The sequence below is a fragment of the Dama dama genome, chromosome 29, assembly GCF_033118175.1.
Source record: "Dama dama isolate Ldn47 chromosome 29, ASM3311817v1, whole genome shotgun sequence".
Lineage (NCBI taxonomy): Eukaryota > Metazoa > Chordata > Mammalia > Artiodactyla > Cervidae > Dama > Dama dama.
This window is the reverse complement of record NC_083709.1, coordinates 59,222,420-59,242,860: the sequence shown is the minus strand read 5'-3', so window position 1 is coordinate 59,242,860 and position 20,441 is coordinate 59,222,420. Positions and strand designations below refer to the sequence as shown.

The 20,441-nt window shown below is 40.0% G+C and overlaps 1 protein-coding gene across 9 annotated transcripts in view; it reads right to left on the bottom strand.

The window, feature by feature from the left end:
• Positions 1–20,441, bottom strand: part of PCSK5 (proprotein convertase subtilisin/kexin type 5) — a 494,109-nt gene that overhangs the window by 267,985 nt on the left and 205,683 nt on the right. For all 9 annotated transcript variants that reach the window (XR_009691159.1, XM_061132953.1, XM_061132954.1 and 6 more), the window contains exon 9: positions 7,644–7,744. Coding sequence is in view for 8 of the 9 variants with exons in the window: in XM_061132953.1 (XP_060988936.1) it covers positions 7,644–7,744 (101 nt within the window). In the remaining variant the exon portion in view is untranslated. The remainder of the gene's footprint in view (positions 1–7,643; positions 7,745–20,441) is intronic.

Below are 20,441 nucleotides of genomic sequence, written 5' to 3'. Positions count from 1 at the left end.
GGCCTAAGATGCTAACTCCAATATTTAGAAATGTTTATGCCTATCACATCCTTCCTATGTGGTCTCCCTTCAAGACGGTTGGTTTGAGAACTTTGAACCCCTCACTGAGTTACTTTAACTTGTTTGTTAAAGACCCCAGACTCCCTTTCAATTGTCTTATGTATTAACTTCTCAAAATAATTGCATTTCAAATTTTTTTGGCAGTGGCCCATATTTTTCCTGCATTGGAAGTATACATGAGTGAGAGAGAGATTGCAATGAAAGGTAAAACAGACACGAAGTGGTTGATGAATGGGAACTGCATAAAATTTATACAGATGGACATTTGGGGCTTATAAGAAATGCAGATGGTAGGTTTAATTACCTAAGAAAAGAATGTTGGGGATAGTATTTTGAAACCAACAGCATATGGTGTGAATCATCCTGTGGCCCAACACGTCTTGAATTCTTCGCATGTAGATCTTTCTATGTCTCACATTATCCCTTTCACTGAAGATCTAAGGTAAAAGAACTTCTTTTAGAAGCTAAAAGAGGGCATAACATCATGTCTTTATTTTACCCAGATTAAGCCCAGTTCTAAGGAATCGTAAGTAAACCGAGCAGGATGAATTGGAGCAGTGCATGGGAGAAGTTGCTAGGCAGTATCAAGGAGAGAAACTGCAAAGTAAAAATATATGAAATTGAGCACTTCCATTAACTTCATTTCCTTTGTACAAAAAACAAGAAGGTTGAAATACATGGATATTTAATGTTTATTTAGAATTGACCTTGTTCAAAACATGGTACTTAAGGTGTCATGACACCAAGGTTCCAGTTTGGATCATCGAGTCTGATATAGATTTTCATCCAAATCCTGCACCCCCCACCACCTTTCCACCAAAACTACCTCAATGACTTTCTTAAACTGTTTAGACATGAATGTTAGTGTCCATTTGCACCTCTAATGATTAAGAGATCCTCTGAGGACAAGTGACATATTTTACAAATATTTAAATTATACCCTGCCTAATTCACTTAGCTCCTATCATGATGCTTTAAAAATTATTTTTAGTATACAATAGATATTGGTTACACATACATTAATAAAGACTGTAAGGTACAATCTTTACTCTCAAGGAATTTAAGCCTTGTTTGGAAGCTAATACATACAAAAACATCTTCTGTACAAGAATAGAAATTGTCTAAGTTATCTAGAACTATATTCTTCCTATATATATTTTATAATCTTGTTCTAGATATATCTATATGGTATATTCTATAAACCAATGGTCACAGGACAATTGAAATAAGAGAGAACAGACAGATAAGAAAAAGAAAGTAGATGAGTCTACCTAGGAATGTGTGTGTATGTATGCATGTATGTATGTATGCATGTATATATGTAGCATACCAAGGGCAGCAGGCTTTCCAGGTGGTTCTAGTAGTGAAGAACCCGCCTGCCAATGCAGGAGACATAAGAGACCCTGGGTTGCGAAGATCCTCTGGAGGAAGGCATAGCAACCCACTCCAGTATTCTTGCCTGGAGAATCCCATGGCGAGCTATGATCCATAGGGTCACAAAGAGTTAGACAGGAAAGAAGCTAATTAGCACATACCAAGGACAGCTAACATTCAACGTACCAGGTCTATTTTTAGTATACACAGAATACATACATGCAGATATTGAATATATATATGCATAGAATGGAAAACATATTATAGAATACAGAGTAGAACAGAATAGTAGCTACCACCCCAATTTATTTATTTAGATCTAGATATATTATATGTTCTCAAAGGGCATTCTCCCTCTGGTCCCTCAGATATGAAATCTGAGGAAAAGGCTTGGGTCACTTGAAACAAGAATTCATGGCAGATTCCTTGTATCAGTCCTAAATAATTTCAGATGTCTCTTACCCAACTCAGTCCCTTTTATTTACCTTTCACTGTGCAACATTTCTAGTTTGCCAAGTTCATATTATTCAAATTTCCAATGAGATACCACTTGCAATTCAAGGCAAAAAGGTTTCTTTGGTGAACTTAAATTTTGAATTTCTTGAGCTAATGCTGATAATTTAACATATAAAACATTCTACGAAAATGGCTTTCCTCTGCTAATAGTTGCAGACTCAAGGCAGGAAAACTTTCAGTAAAACAGAGTTTATGATTGTGAACACTATGTTTTTATGAATGTCAGTTATTTCAACTCTATTTTATAAACCATTTTATATACAACATCATTTGCTAGCAACATTTTTTCTTTCTACTTGTCTGGAATACTGGTAATATATACTAGCACTGAGATACAAGGCACCTTACAAATGTGACTTGATGTTTTTCTAGGTTCTTCACTCAAAACTATTAGTCATGTTTCACTACTTTCTTCATTTAAGAAAACTGCTCCCAGGGTCCTCAGAAAACTAAAAACAGAATAACCATATGATCCAGCAATCTCACTCCTGGGCATATATCCAAACAAAACGCTAAACCAAAAAGATACACGTACCTTTATGTTCAGAGCAGCACTATGTGCAACAGTTAAGACATGGAAATAACCTAAACATCCATCAGCAGATGAATGGATCGGGAAGAGACAGTACATACATGTACAATGAAACACCACTCAGCCATAAGAAACAACGGAACCAAGTCATTTGCCGTGACATTGATACAACTAGAGATTATTATTCTAAGTGAAGTAAGTCAGAAAGAGAAAGACAAGTACCATATGATATCACTTACATGTGGAATCTAAAATATGGCACAAATGAACTTATCTATGAGACAGAAACAGATTCAACAGTCAGAGAAAAGACTAGTGGTTGCCAAGGTGTAGGGGGGTTTGGGGGAGGGATGAGTGGGAGGTTGGGGGTAGCAAACCTAAGTTATTGTGCATGGAATGGATAAACAAGGTCCTACTGTGCAGCTCAGAGAACAACTATGTTCAGTATCCTATGATAAACCAAAATGGAAAATAATATTTCAAAAATAATGTGTGTGTGCATATATATATGTATATATAAAATTGAGCCACTCTGTTATACAGCTGCAGTTAACACAACATTATACATCAACTATACTTCAATAAAAAAAAAAAGAAACCTGCTTCCAGGACACATTTTACTTAAATGTTTTCAGTTACAGTATTTAAAAAGACATCGTTTTAAGTAGCGATGGCCCAAATGATAATTAGTTTACTTGTAATCACTGATTACATATTCCCTATTCACTCAAAAACAAAAATAAAAAACCAGAAAATTACTCCCAAATCCACAAAATCCAAATTAGAGAAATACTATAAATCTCTGAATCAATACGTATGTGATGAGGGTACCCCAACACAGAAACAGTTTTCTCTCCTTTCTTTTAAGATACCAGTATTTTCTCTTATTCTGAAATTGCTCATAATTTTTAGAAGGGAAAATATTTAGAGCTTCTTTCACCCAGGGAGCATCCTTGGGAACAGGAGGAAGTTGCCTAGTAATTAGAGAGGTAAAGTTATGATCAGACTTTCAGATGTGGTTGTAGAACTTAAAGAGGCTCAGACTCAGGACAAAAAAGGGAGGGAGGCAGCTTTTTGGAGGAACCGAGAATCTTTTCAGTCTGGGGAGTGGTACACTTTTACCGCAGGGTCCAGGGGTGTGTTACAGTGGAGACTGTTTGCAACACATGTTCTTACAAACCCTATAGGATAAAGATGGCCTACAAGTCCTATTACAGCAGAGCTAATGATCAAACTTTTTTTTGCATTCAGATAAGAGATCAGAACACTTATAGCTTATTTGTCTCTATGTCTTGTATTTATTTTCTCTTCCCTTAGTTTCCTAAGAAGATTTTTCAGAAAAGCTCCAACCTTAGGGCAACAAGAAGACTCAGAAGGCAGAGGGGTCAATGGTTGGAGTAGCATCCAGAGTAAGACCCACAGTCCTGCTGATGCAGGCAAGCACTTGCGGATGTAAAGGAAGCAGGCTGTAGGGAAGCTGGGAGGTGAGAGTTTTCCCCAAGTAAATACTACTGGAACCTAGTGACACTGTGAGAAATGATGCATTTCTCCTCGTCAGACAGGAAGAGCTAAGACATGCAGCTGAATGGGGACTGGCAGCTTATGCCTGCAGTTTTTCACCAGAACACTCAGCCTTATCCAGGGACTCATCACACCTGAGCAGGGGGTGTGTATCTGAAGTGTTGGCCAGAGTTCTGGGCCAGAATTCTGCCCAGCTCTGGGTCTCTCTCTTCCCTCCTGTTATAAAGGAGTATAGTGTCCACCTCCCCACCCCAATCCTTGTTTTCTCTTTCTGTGGTTTCAATGACCCATCAAGCCTGGTCCAAAAATATTAAGTGGAAAATTCCAGAAACAATTCATAAGTTTAAATTGCACACCATTCTGAGTAGTGTGATGAAATTTCATACAGTCCAGCTCCGTTCCACCTGGGATCCCCAACCATGGTATGATGATCCAAGATCACTCAAAGATGACCCTCCTCCTTATGCACCATCAGAAGGTCAACAGTAACCTAACACTACATCACAATGCCTATGTCATTCACTTTACTTCCTCTCAACATGAGGCATTTCATCATCTCACATCATCACAAGAAAAGTAAGTATAGTTCTATCAGTATCTATAAGATACTTTGAAAGAGACCACATTCATATAACTGTTACTACAGTGCTTTATTATAATTGTTCTATTTTCAGTTATTGTTGTTCACTTCTTACTGTGCCTAATGTATTAATTAAACTTTGTCACAGGTATGTACTTGTGGGAAAAAACATAGTACTATAGGACTTTGTACTATCTATAGTTAAAGGCATCTACTGTGGTTCTTGGAACATGGATAAAGGGGAACTACTATCAGGCTCTTCAATATGTGATCGTAAAGGCTGAATCTCAAAGTATTTCCAATGTTGAAGTGTTGCTAAGAAGTCCTAGTGGAAGAGGCTGAGTGATTGGGTGACGTACACTTACCAGGGTTAAACTTGGCTTTAGAACAACGGCAACCACGGTGCACTGTGACTTGAGTTCCTCACTACAATGTCTTAGCTTTAGATCCTTTTTCTCCTGTGGGAGGCCTATTGCTTATTGAACCTAGTTAATCCATGTTTGACCCACTCTTTACGTACTCAGACCTCTTTCCCCTAACGTTCAGCTTCACTTACAAGCAAAGATTGGCCTGTAGAACAAACTGATGGAGATGTAGGGGAAGATTTATTCTTTCTCATATGATCAGGTTGTTTACTATATACTGTGGCCAAATCATTGGACTAGACCATTAAAAAATCTTAAAATATAGTGGATTTTTTACCTAAGCTGTATTTTATGAACTTCCTTCCACCCATCACAGTTTTGGCAAAAATCAATCTTAAAAAAATACTCAAAATTTGCTCAAAATGCAAGGGAAAAGAAAACAGGCAACTTTCCAGTGTGTTCCCTGGACCCAAAGCAACCTTATCCAACTGAGTGTGTTGTTTGAGGCATAAAATTAAGGAGTTTTCATTTGAGCTTGAATAGCGGTTAAAGGAATTATTGCTGAAAATATTAGTGTTATAGTAATATTTTAAGCAACTAAGTAGCATGTGGTTCTATAGCCACAGTTATAGTATTTGGTTGCCACATTTGAGATTATTTATCTCTTTTTGGTGGGGGTACAGGGGGAACAGGGAGATGCAGGAAGAATTCCTGATTTTCTTTCAGTATTTTGTGGACAGAAAAATATTCCAGAGAAACAACTCAGAATTTCAGAATGAAGATGATATATTCTTCAAAATCCAATGTAGTCACCAAATTAGAAACACAGACACTTAATCTGCTGTCACAACAGTGCAGAGAAAGGTTATAGAGTGAGAACAGGGTAAGTGCCAGTTCCTGGCTAAACTTTAAACACTTTAAAAGATATAATACGTTGAGATGATTTAACACTTAGTTAACCCTTTCCAAAAAACCCAAACATTCAATGTCAATGCTAAGGCGCAGGAGGCCACCTAAAGATAGGGTCCCTGCTACGGTCTGAATATCTGTGTCCCCTCAAAATCCACATGTTGACACCTAACACTCAATGTGATAGGATTAGGAGGTGGGGCCTTTGGGAGGTGATCAGGTCAGGAGGTTGGAGCCCTCTTGAATGGGACCAGTGCTCTTATAAGAGATTTCAGAGATCTCCCTTGCCCTCTCCTTCTACCATGTAAGGCCAAATAGGAAGTGGGTCCTTGCCAGACATGAATCTGCTGGCACCTTGATCTTGGATGTTCCAGCTTCTAGAGCTGTGAGAAACAAGTATTGTTCATAAGCTCCTCATCTTATGGTATTTTGTCACAGCAGCTCAAATGTGCACCATCCCCAAAGTCTGTGTTCTTCTGCCTGTCTCAGTCCAAGGAATTACACAAGACTTAGCAATTGACTGAATCCATATTACATTGAGGCCCAACTGCCTTACAGAGGCTATTTGCCTTACAGAGAATCAGCTGTAAATGTTGGGAAGCCATCTGTGTACCAAGAATGAAACTGTACTGTTCTTATTAATGCCTAAGTCTCGTCATGATTCTTATATTCTTTTCCTGTCACCAGCTATTGTTCTACATCAGATTTAAATGAAAGAATCTTTCCAGTCCTCCCTAGGGTAGTGGTGCAAAGCTATTTTTGGAAAAACACTTAACGTCATTACTTCAGTTCTTTTTTGTCATGACCCTCTTGTACGATGGCCTCAGCGTGCAGGTTCACAATCCCTTCTACAAAATTCTTGGACCAGATGTGTTTGGAATTCAAGATTTTTTCAGGTACGGTGTCCTTAGCATGTAGTACACAAAACTTCCAGTGAGGTCCAAGCCAGCACCTCATAATCAAATGCATTAACATTTCTGCAGGGAAATGTATGAATTTTCACAATAAAGAAAAGCTGTAAATAGCCTCAGATTAGTTTAGGGCAAGCTTTGCCATCAAATGAGTTTTGGTGTCAGATTTGCAAAAACAACGGTCAGTTTTGGGGGCATTTTGGCTTTTGAAATTGAGGATAAGTAAGTGTCGATCTCTATTGGGTTTTCAGAGTTAAGACAAACTGAACTATTGGTGCTTAGAGAAAGAAGAGACGAAAACTACCACCATACAAATCTAATCCAAGAACCTAAAATAACCCGAGGGGGCCTTTCAAAGGGGTCTTTAAAACACCAGATTTGACTACATTAAACAGGGCTTTACGGAAAGTGGATTGCCTTTCTTCCTGGGCTCCCATCATCTGACCCTTGACGTACGTTATTCCCCAGAGTGAGTCTGTGATGATTCTATTGTCATGGAATCTGAGCTGCATCGCTGACCTTCAGGGAAAGGGCCCAGAAGTAGGCAGACCTAAGTGTCCTGAAACTCACAGAACATTCCCAGACTAGAACCTCAACAAGGCGAGAAGACTGTTGCAGCCAACTGGCATGCTTACACTATGACTCCACAATAAAGTGATTACACTGTTTGATTTTTTAAGAAGATAACCCCAAAAGTTGCCTTTTCCCTTAATATAGGGGAACCGTTTGTTAAGCCCTATTCTTTGAAGTTTTAAAGGTGCAATTGTGAAGATTATATTCTGGGTTGTGCTAGGGATTACATACTAACAAAGGGGTAAAGTGTCCTTGAGCTGAGGGGCTGTCACCAGTGGAGACAAATGGAGGTAAAGGCTTACTTGGCTTCCAGGGCCAGTGCGATGATGCCTGCAGCCATGGGGGCTGAGGCTGATGTCCCTGTGTGGTTGTCCGTGCAACGCTGCCTCAGATCCGTAGTGATCTAGAAGACAGAAGTGGAAAATTTAGGGCTCTGGAGTCAACGTGAGTCACATGCAAGTAGAAAGAAATTTACTCATAAAACTGGAATGGAGGAGTGTTGAAATAGTTGTTTTAAATTCCTGGTTCCTGTGCTCCTGTGACCGTTATCACTTCCAGAGAATTGCCTGTGTAAATCAACTTTGCAAAGGGAAGGGTCTGGAAATTGGATTCCACTTCTGTTACAACCGGGGTCAAGACTAAGGTGAGCCTTTGACCTGAAACACACAGGTTGTGCAAATTTATCCTTAAAATCTACACCTAGCCACCTCACTTGCCTCACTCTGGTTCCAGCTTTAGCTAACATCAACGTACTTTTGTTACCCCAACATTTTAAATAAACATGTTGAGCCAATCACCAGATACAGAGTGAAGCATGATCAGCGTAAGGAATAAAAGTACAGGGTTTTGTTTCTGCCCTCCCAGAACTATCACCTTGGAAAAGCTGCAGGTGCAAGCAAAAGATTTGTTCTGTTTTAGAAGGAACATTTGCTTACAGACTCATTTTTAGGATACACAGAAATGTGACTTGGATGAACCAAGATTTAAATCCTGACACATTTAACACAAACACTAAAAACAGGGTTGAAGCCGGTGCACTTGATGTGAAATTAACAGCCCTAAGTACATGCTTGAACACTATAGGAGATTAGCCATTTTCCATTTTTTTGAAAACCAAAATGTAAGAATCAGATCGTCTCCTCTTGGTTTGAAGCCAGTTCACTTTAGCTGTGGTTGAATAACATGCCCATCAGCAAGGGCAGGGTTTCTCAACCTGTGTTTCATAATCATTTCCTGAAGGAAGAAAAATAAAATGCAGATTCTTCATAACCAGAGAAAGGAAGCATCAGGGTAAAAGATTTTGCAAACCATTATAACAGCTAAGATTTAAAAATCCTTCCTCCCTGATAAGAATCCATTTTTGCGCTCCCTCCTTGGGACTAACAGCCCTCCTGTTGGGAAGGTATAAGGCTTATGAGATGAACTTACTAGGACTCACATCACAGCTATTGAAAGACATTGGTAAAGCTTTCTCAGGAATCAAGATAAGTACATCACCCATATTTTACAGATAAGAAAACTGAAGTGAGGACATATCTGGTGGCTCAGTGGTAAAGAATCTGCCTGCCAATGCAGGAGACACAGGTTCCATTCCTGATCTGAGAAGATTCCACTGCTGCGGAGCAACTAAGCCTGTGCTCTGGAGCCCAGGAGCCGCAACTACTGGGTCCTTGTGTCACAACTACTGAAGGCCATGCACCTTACAGCCTGTGCCCCACAACAAGAGAAGCCACCGTAATGAGAAGCCTGGGCACTGAAACGAGAGAGAGCCCTGCTCGCTGCAACTAGAGAAAAGCTCGTGCAGAATGGAGACCCAGTACAGCCATAGATAAACAAAATTATAAGAAAAATTAAAAAGAAAGGAAAACAGGTGAAAGATCAGCAGAAAGGTGCAGGGAGACAGAGGTGGCAAAAACAAAGTCCTGCTTTTTCCAAGGTGCATCCTTCAAGAGAAGTATGCAGATAAGCTGATTTGGAAAGAAATTTGATCATCACCCAAAGAAACTAATGCCTAACTCCTTAGAAATGAATCCTCCCCTAAAAGTTTCCTTGGTGTTGTGTGAGGATGTCTGAAGGGACTCTTTAATTAACAGTTATAAAACGAGATGGACATCTTGGTGATTTCATCTCACATGACACCATCAGTGCTGTCTGTTCCTAATGCCTTTTGACACCTCTAATATTACCAGCTTGGGCTTCCAAGGTGGCGATAGCAGTAAAGATCCTGCCTGCCCATGCAGGAGACTTAAGAGACACAGGTTCAATCCCTGGGTCGGGAAGATACCCTGGAGGAGGAAATGGCAACCCACTCCAGTATTCTTGCCTGGAGAAGTCCATGGACAGAGAAGCCTGGTGGGCTACAGTCCATAGCGTCGCACAGAGTCGGACACGACTGAAGTGACTTAGCACGCATGCACACAATGTTACCAGCTTAGCCATACTAGAGAGGTGCTGATACAAAAGAAGTAGGAGAAAGAACAAAAATAGAGATAACCACATAGATATGGTGGCAGTAGAGAAGAGAAGAGCCCTGTACTCTTCTCTGGGCTAACTGATTGCTGGGCAAGAGTCCGACGGCGTGTTTGGCAAGCAGGGAGGGTTATGTCTAGATTCACAAATTTGAGTAGCCAGCCATCCATGGAGCCTCCACACTGGATGTTCAAGAGATATCTGGGTAAAGAGAGCCCTACCTGTTTTTCCACTAAGAAACCCTCTTGCACCACTGGTGGGAAGGTGAATTGATGCTGCCAGTATGAGAACAGTATGAAGGTTCCTTAAAAATCTAAAACTAGAACTACCTCACGAGCCAGCAATCCCACTACTTGGCATATACCCTGAGAAAGTCACAATTCAAAGAGACACATGTCCACCAATGTTCACTGCAGAGCTATTTACAACAGCCAGGACACAGAAGAACCGAAATGTTCATCGACAGGTAAATGGGTAAAGAATATGTGGTATATGTATGCAATGGGATACTACTTAGTCACAAAAAATGAATGAAATTGGGTCATTTGTAGTGATGTGAATGGACCTAATAAAGTCTGTCATAGACAGTAAGTCAAAAAGAGAAAAAAATACTGTATACTAATGCATACACATTAAAAATACTGTATACATTATGCATAATGCATAATATATGGATGTGAGAGTTGGACTATAAAGAAAGCTGAGTGCTGAAGAATTGATGCTTTTGAACTGTGGTGTTGGAGAAGACTCTTGAGAGTCTCTTGGACTACAAGGAGATCAAACCAGTCAGTCCTAAAGGAAATCAATCCTGAATATTCATTGGAAGGACAGATGCTGAAGCTGAAGCTCCAATACTTTGGCCACCTGATGCAAAGAACTGACTTGTTTAAAAAGACCCTGATGCTGGGAAAGATTGAAGGCAGGAGGAGAAGGGGATGACAGAGGATGAGATGGCTGGATGGCATCACGGACTCGATGGACACGAGTTTGAGCAAGCTCCAGGAGTTGGTGATGGACAGGGAAGCCTGGCATGCTGCAGTCCATGGGGTCACAAAGAGTCAGACATGACTGAGTGACTGAACTGAACTGAATGCATAGACATGAAATCTGGCAACATGGTGGAGATGAATCTGTTTGCAGGGCAGGAAAAGAGATGTGATGTAGAGAAGGGATATGGGGACATGACGTGGGGAGAGGAGGGTGGGATGAATTGGAAGAGAAGCATAAAAATGTATACACTAACTGTAAAATAGCTAGCTAGTGGAAAGCTGCTGAATAGCACAGGAAGCTCATTCCAGTGCTGCGATGACCTAGGAGGGTAGTTTAGGGGTAGGGTGGGAGGGAGGCTGGAGAGGGCGGGGTTACATGTAACTTACGGCTGAGTCACTTTGCTGTAAGCAAAAGCCAACACAACATTACAAAGCAACTATGTTGTTAATTGTTTAGTTCCAAGTCACATCTGACTTATTTGAGACTCCATGGACTGTAACCCTTCAGGCTCCTCTGTCTATGAGATATTCCAGGAAAGAGTACTGGAGGGGGTTGCCATTTTCTTTTCCAGGGGATCTTACTAACCCAGGGATCGAACCCGCATCTCCTGCATTGTCAGGAGATTCTTTACCACTGAACCACCTGGGAAGCCCTTAAAGCTATGATATGCCAATAATAAAATTTTTAAAAATTAAAAAAAGAAACTTCTGAGATATTCAATTGTTGACTTTAAAAAGGTATTTCTTTTGGTGGGGGGTGTGGATAAAAGACCCCACAGATTTACTGTTTTAACAATGTTTAACAACATACAGTACAGTGTTGCTAATTACATGCACATTGTTGTGCAATTCTAGAGCCCTATGATATTTTCATCTTGCAGGACTGAACTTCTACCCATTAAACAACTCCCCACCCCCTCTCCCCAGCAACCAGCATTCTGTCTGCTTCTATGACTGTCACCGCTCTAGGTACCTCATGTCAGTGGAATTACACAGCATTTTTTGTGTGAGTGTGTGTGTGACTGGCTTATTTCACTTAGAATAATGTCCTCAAGGCTCATCCATGTTGTAGACTATGACAGGATTTCCTTCTTTTTAGGCTGCATAATATTCCACTGTATTACTCCATTGTGTTATATAGTATATTTTCTTTATTGATTTATCTGTCAATGGGCAAATGATAGATGAATGGGTGTGTTGCTTCTACTTCTTGCTTATTGTGAATAATACTGCAATAAACATGGGTGTGCAAATGTCTCTTTCAGATCCTGTTTTCAATTCTTTTGGATATATACCCAGAAGTGGGACTTATGGACTATCAAAAAGTGATTTCTAGTTCATTTGAATATATGGGTGAATCTGCAGCCTTATTTTCCAAAGGCCTGGTCCCTAAGTCAAAGCAACACCACAGACGCAGCCTTTTTCTAGGTCTCTAAATACACTGTTGTTGAGAGATGGCCTTGCCTGCATTCTTCTCATTTTACCTCACCCTTATGGCCACATTCCTTTGCCAAGTTTTATTTTTTTTCAATGACTTGTGCCTGAATTCAAGATTTTTCATGATGCTTTCCCACTTGGCTCACGTTGCTTATTCTTCAGCTGCACCACAATGCACCGCTTTCAATGCACAGAAACAAATCCAGAATAAACACTCCAAGTGTGTGTATGTAGTGTTTTTGAATCTAATAAATAACCACCTCTAGCCAACCTCAAACGTGAACAATAAAAATTTTATAATGTTGGATTTGCCATATGCCCCAACCAAATAGAGTCAGCAGGCATGGACACACATGATACGTATGTAAACAAAAACCTACTCAGTACCTTTATATATAAACACCAATTTATCATTAAATGCTATTAATATAGGCAAGTGTGTAGAATTTGACAACATCATTGTTGTGCTTTTATATTTTTCTCCCAATCAATTTCACTAAATGAAGCTTGAGCAGTGAGTAGTAGTGTTAACGGGTTAGAACAGAAAGGTGATGGAAAGAAGGGAGGTTTAAAGGAATGAAGAAAAAAGAAACAAAAACATCCTCACTCCCTTCTCATCCTGCTTTAAGTGAAAATTCCAGCTGGGTCATTTCAAGAGGAAGTTACTGTCAGTGGTGGAGATATTTAGGTGTAAATTACCAAAAAGATCTAAGGCAGGGTGTTCATCATTAAGAGAAGTCACAGTATCAGGAAATTTTTATGTCCATCTTTAGAAAGAAAAGGCAAAGACCACCAAGAAGCAATCTTGAAGAAAAACGATGTTCCCCAAACTGGAACCACATGGGGTAACCCCATTAATCACAATGCATACATACAAGTTCTGACAGTGTAATTTAAAGGAGAAACTGCATTCAAGGGTCAGCCCCCATCATGGGGCTGGGAGTTCAGAGATTTGATATGTGAAAACAACAAAGCACTTTAAGTTTCGATTCCATTTCAGAGAGCATCTCAGAATCTGGTTTTAGTCCCGCTGGCGCATCTTGCATGCTCCAAATTCCCTAAATTCACTACCCAAATCAGAAACAGAATTTTTCTCCACAAAACTTCTCATATTGCTCAAGAAAATATCATTTCTGTCCATCAGAGTGAAGGAAACAGGAGATGACACCAGGCCCCACGCCAGATCAAAGCTGTCTTGATCAGCAAATTAGATTTTCAGCCTGTCCCAGGATGGGTAGCAGATGGCTTTTGGAGTCTGCAAAGTTAGGGATGTCGTCCTGATCTGGTGAGAAGGGGTGGGTATTGTTCAGGTCGAGTCAGGCTCCCTCTGAGAAGAACCATTCCTTTTTCTCATCCTAAGCTCTTATTTCCTAATATTTCACATTTCATTACTTGGGCTGATTGGATCTTTTATTCTAGCCTGTTGATGTAATTCTCCAGGGAATCTCAGTTCAGATTGAGTCTGGCCATAAATGACAAGTCTTTATAGCAACCCTACAGTTAAGAGTTTCTGTCTCTCTGAGACCCTGTGATCTGTTTTATTTTGAAGGTGCCATATTGTCTCATATCTGTTAAAAGAACAGCTGAAGAGATATTTTTAAAACATGAAATGATTCTGTCTGTTAGGTTGAATTTATTTCTGGTGTTGATTTGGATTTAGATTAGAAATGTGCTCCAAGGACAGAAACGAAATCTTAAATGTGCTAATGAATAAAATAGGAGATGCTGATTTATTAAGCCAGCAAAATAAAAAGGAACTGAAGACCAACTAAAAGCTTTCTGTGTTCTGTGAAGTCACAAACACTGGTGTAGAATTCATTCATGACTGACAAGGCCACACAAAATTCTACTCCCACGCTGCAAGGAGAATCTGTAACTGTAGAGTGCAAATGTAAGGTTTTGCTCTTATATGTGAGATCACTATCACTAAAGAAGGATGCCATCTTATATCTTTTTTTTTTTTTCCCCGCAAATCTATGATGTTCAGTTCAGTGCTGAGTACAGAGCAAAGATGCAGTATTGGCTACGCTGAATTACTAGTGTCAAGCTACTTTATACTCATTTTGTTCTATATTTTAAACTCTCCCACTTGTTAGGAAAGACTTCAGGGTTATTTCTTTATTGATTCTCTAAATAAGACTCATATAAACTTATAAGCAGCCTACAAAAATTATGTGTGTATGTGTATATATACAGTTCAGGGGCTAAAGCAGAACCCTTCCTCTTACTAGATGAACTGCTAACGTTAGATTCACTGCTTTGAAAATGACAGCAAGTGCAGAGAGTGAGGGCAATGAACAACAGGTGTGTAGGTGTATGCGCACATCAGCGTATGTAAAATGACCTTTGATCCCTCAAGAACTCTACAGGGGAGATACACTATTTATTAACTAAGGAAATGGAGGCTCAGAAAGACTCATGAGCTCAAGGACATGCAGTCACTAAAGAGCTAGTAAGGAGTGAAGTATTAAATTCTGAAATGGCAGCAAAATAAAAAGTTGAGCTATGGAGTGTAGTCACCCATCAGAGCAAAGGTGGCAGTTCTAGACTGTCCCCGGCAACCTCAGGGGAACCACCCTTGGGCTCCTTCCCTGTCAGCAGCTGGGCATCTCCATTCTCCCTCAGGCCACAATCAAAATGAGAACTTTTCAGGAATAAATTTTCCCTCCTTCTAGTTAACGTTCTTGAGAGAATATGGATCAAATGTCCATACAAACTAAACACATCTGGACTTGCTAGCTTGTACTCATGAAAAACCATGACATTTCCCAAATCAAGAGGAGAAACAGAAAGATGATAGTAACGACTGCTTCTGAATAATGAATTGGGTAGTGAGAGAAGGTACTTTCTGCAAAAGGAAATGTGTAGCTGCTTAGGAATATTAAAAGCAATAAGATAATTCCTCCACATGGAATTGGTCTTTCAGGCCAACCCTGAGATACCCCAGGCAGCAAGTTTGACATGAACACAAATGAATAAAATGACATCAGAAGAGGGCTGAGCAGAGCATACATTCTGTATACCTTGGCTCACAAAACCCCTCTGAGGAGGAATACAATGGCCTCCATATTCCAAACACTGAGACAAATTACTAGGGGGAAGAAAAGGTAAAAGGCTGAACTAGTTCCAAAAGCAGCAGATAATTGAATGATGGAATGACTGGGGGAAGAGGAAAGTTTTCTAACAAAGAACTTGGGAGAAATTCAGGATGTGGTGAAGGGTTATATAAAGACAGGACCTTTAACGCTCCTTGACACTAAGAACAGTTGTACAGTTTCATGTAGCAGGTTGGATATATAGTTTTATGTAGCAGGATTCCTGCAGGCAATTTCCTATGTGAAATATATTGTCAAATACCCTTTGCCTTTCACCAACCTTTCTACCAGTAGAAGGAGATTCTCTGAAAGAGAGAGAATACCCACCTGTCTCCTATCACAATATGAACCCCCTGTGATGCTGCTCTCTTTCCCAGTGTCTGAGAGTCAGTTATGCCTGAACATTTATTGAGCTCAGGTTCTGGGAAGGTACAAAATAAAGTCTTCAATCTCAAGTGGTTTCCAGTCTAGTATGGAAAATGGATAGTTAATAAGCAAATGTGTAACATCACATTAAGTAGCTCTAAGGACACTAGAAAGAAAATTGAACAGGATAAAAGAGTATAGGGGAGGGGAGCACCATTCTTTCAAAGGAAGGTGAGGAGGAACAGTCCTCCTGAAGAAAAATTTGAGAAGAGGCATAAAAGAAGTGGTTTCTGGGGAAACAGTATTCCTGCCAGATGACATGTCTCACACAACAGGGTCCTGGTTTGAAATCACACAAAAAGCATAGTAACTCTGGGGAGTTCAACGCCAGGCCATAGGAAATAGCAACTCAGACTGGCAAAGGGCTTAGGTGTTTTGCAAGAGGACTGATTGTCTGAGGCAGTTAAGAAGAGGTCAAAGGCATGAAATTCAAAATTAGTGAGCCATAAAAATAAAAATATGCTCTTTGATGTAATTACCACTAGTCCCATGTGGATATTTAATTTAAAATTAGTTAAAACTTAACAAATTAAAATTAAAATTCCTCCATTGGACTGGCCACGTTTCACAATAACTACATAAGTCTAGTGACTACCATTTTGGCAGCATAAATGGAGAACCTTTTCATTACAGCAGAAAGTTCTACGGGACAACGCTGATATAAAGGACTATGAAACAAATTGTTCATTGTATTCAGAGTGTAATATTCAAACTTGAATATACTGTTGCCAAGAATATAAATGAAAGTAAATGTACTAAATTTAAAAATTAAAATTACTTTCCATATTAAAAAAAAAAATAGTGGGCCAAGTAGTGAAAAACAATGGATGCCTATATATTCCACAAACTTTTTCATTTTTTTGATCACTGTGAACAGAACCTCAAACAGGTAAGAAAAATGCTGTTCTTTCATACAGCCCCATGCTGGACTTCCTTGGACTGGACATGACAGCACATTGGCCACAAGGCAGGCTGGGGGTTCAACCCAAATTTGGTTGGGATTCAGACTCTACCACTTACTAGCTGTGTCTCTTTTAATCTTTACTTTCCTCATCAGTAAAATGGGTACAATACCTGATTTCCTGCATAGGGTTTTGAGGATACCAAGAGATGGTACATTGAATATGCACAGCATGCTGCCAGGTATACATTAGAAGGGCAAAAAATGTTACATTTACAACATGTTAATATAATTATAAAAGTACTACATGCCCAGCATGGAATAAAATGGATATGGAGTTATTAAGAAAAACATATTATTTCATAATAGCCAGTCATTTTCACTGATTTCTATTTAGTTTATAGGGGAGCTTCTTATCAGAGTAATCTTGATACTTTGGATGCTTCGCTTGCTGTAATAAGGTTCAAGGCCAACACTGATCTCAATCTATTAAATCTATAAATCTATTTATTAATGAGTGGAATACTAAGGTCCGCAACTGTATCGATAGTGATGGCAGGAAAACAAGGGATGGAGACTGGGCTACATTCTGAAACTCAGGGCAAGGTTTTCCTGTTTGAACACCATTAAAAAGACAAGTAAAATTTACTTAACAAAAGTGCTTTCCCAGAAGCAGTGAGACGTTTCCTCTCTTCTGGATGCTCAGCGTCTGCCTCAGTTCAACTCACAAAGGTGCTCTATGAATGAAGACTGACAACTGTGCTCTTCTTGAGAAGGTACAAATTACAAAAGGAAATGGATGGCCTGGGGAGGGGAGCCCCAGAACAAAGGGAGACACTGTTCCTGTAACACTCAATCACAGATGCCACTAACAGGATGTGGGCATCTCTGAGGGACCACAGGCAACTTGTTCAAAGCCTGGTGGAGAAAAGGTCCCCAATGCAGAGCTGGATTATCTGTCATTCTGACATCTAGAAGGGAAAGGGGTAGCTGGACCATTAAAGGCTGATGTTGCTGCCAACTCATGTTTAAACTGTTAGTCAACATGTCCACCTTCAAAGCACCTTTCTTTATGGGGTGGATGGAACAGATCGTGATTCTACAGATTGGAAAAATGAAGCACCTCCATTAACAACATCTGGAAAAATGACCAGCCTAAGCTCCCATGATGCAGAAAGCCACACTGACTTAGGGAACAAGGATACCAGCCACTTACTAGGTGGCTCACTGCCATAGGAGCTGTGCAAGTATCTTACGCTCAGTATCTTGTTATCTTCATGAAAACCCATGAGGTTGGTACTGGCTTTACCTTCATTTTACAGATGAGGAAACCAAGATTCCAGGAAAGTTACTTAGCCACTGAGTGGTCTGTCTGCAGCTAGAGATTATTATTTGAAACAGCTATAGCACTCCTGTCCAATGAAGAGTAACTTGGAGATTCAGGCAAAATAAGAGATTCTGAGAACTGGCTACAGAAGAATTACTAACAAATGGCTGCCATAAGAATAGGAGAGGTTAAACAAAAGATAGGGCCAAGTAAAAGTTACACAGATAACTTTATACATTTAGTGAGTCAGTCAAGGTTTTGGTATCAGTAGCAGCAACTAGGGAAAAGTGAAATATGATCTGAATCAAGGATACTGACATTATTTCATGGTGTCCATTTTTCCTCTCAAGCCCTGTCTTTCATCACAGAATGATTGATTTGTCCATCCGTGGGAGACTCCTAAATGACCACCCAGTCAATGGGGGACATAGCAGCTGCCACACAATCACAGGAGATAGGGATGAAAGGCCCTAGGAGGTCAAGTGTAAGCAGTCAATCTCTGGGCAGTGATTCCCAGGTCCCTCTATCTGCACTGTGCTCTTCCACCTGGACCCAGGCAACCCTTCCTTCTTCCTGGATATTTTGCCCATTGGACTATAAGCTTCTCTTAAGGAAGGTATTTATGGAGCTTAAAAACACCTTTCTCACCACCATCCCACAGGAAATAATAGCACTAGGTAGGCATGTTTACTTTGAGGCAATGGTGAGCTACCTGAGGATGCATTCAGACTCTGGAAGTTTGAGAAGACAATTCTTATTCCAGAGAGTTCATCGGGATTTCCATGACGCAGAACTGATAGATGCCACTCAGTATTAGTGGGCCTTGACCATGAGTTCTGAGAGATAAGCAAATTCGGAAGCCAAAGAAACATTCCTAGATGAAAGCATTTCCATTATGAAGGTAAAATATCATAGAGCATCATTTCCCATGAAAAAAGCCATGAGACTTCAAAACTTGTCATCTCTGTATTTTCTCCTTTCATATTTTACTTTGTATTGTGGAATATGTTTACTGATGAATGATGGAAGTACTTTCAGGGGAATATATATGAATATGTTTAATCCAATTGTTATGAAGGTATTAGAGAAAGAAGGTATTATATGCATATTGGTAGGCGGCTTTTATTTAAATCAATCTGAAAATGTAACTAAAGCAGATAGTAAAAGGGGACTCCCCTGGTTGTTCCATGGTTAAGAACCCAACTTGCAATGTAGGGGACATGGGTTTGATCCCTGATTGGGGAACTGAGACCCCATATGCCATGGGAAAACTAAGCCCGTGTGTCATAACTAGTGAGCCCATGTGCCACAAGGAAAGATCCTGTATGATGCAATGAAAACCCTTCATGCCACAAATAAGATCCAACTCAACCCAACAAATAAATAAGAGGATAGGAGAAGGTAGCTGAGAAATCAAATATGAAGCCTATAATAATCAGGAATCAAGAGGAACCAAACGGATATGGATGAAGAATTACATGAGGACATAGTAACTTATCACCTCTATTTCCAACACTGTATAAGGCCAGAGGGAGCATTGCAGAGTGGCCCAAGCCTATATGAATCCTGGGATCTAAAAGCAGGGTGTTGGTTTAGCTAAATGCTAAAAAGATTCAGATATAGCAGCTCAGCTCCACTTTAAAAGACAAATCCTGAGACATTTTGCAAAATCATGATCGGGAAAAGAAGAAAGTGCAAAGGTGTCTGAAATTCAGAGTCGGCTGCAATGAGTGGGGGCATCCCAAAAGTCAGATCTTTCTTGAGCACCAATGGATCAGGTAGTGTACAAAGCACTTTTTATCTACTTCCTCATAATCGCTGAAATAACTCTTGTGAACTACATATTATTAAATGTCCCCATTTGACAGTTAAGGATGTTGAGACAGAAAAATTAAGTAATTTGTCCAAAGGTACCAGCTAGCAAACTGTTCAACAGTGAGTGAAACCTAAGCAGGCTGGTTCTACAAACATGAACTCTTCATCATTTTACCATCAGCATAAGGTGGAGGGCATCTTGGTAAGCAGATCACACAGGATTACTGTGCTTCTTGTTCAGGCAAACTTTGTGCTGGTGTTAGAGAAACACTTTTGATATAGGTTTACGTCACCCTGTGTTCGTTGTACCTACTTTGAAACCAAAGATCTGAAGCTGAAATTCAAAGACCGTATGGGGACAGAGTAATAGGGAACTGGGCTGAGAATTCCACCCAGTCTCTTCTCTACCACTAACTCACAGAGTGAATGTGGTCCATTCATTTGTCTTTGAGAAAACTGAGGCTTAATCATGTCTAAGGCCACATTCAATGCTGGATTGTAAATGACCCAGACAGGCTTTTTCAATGACTTGGTAACAGAATGGTTACATTTACAAATACTTGTGTTGAAAGAAAGTGAAAGTGAAGTCACTCAGTAGCATCTGACTCTTTGCGACTCCATGTACTATAGCCCGCCAGGCT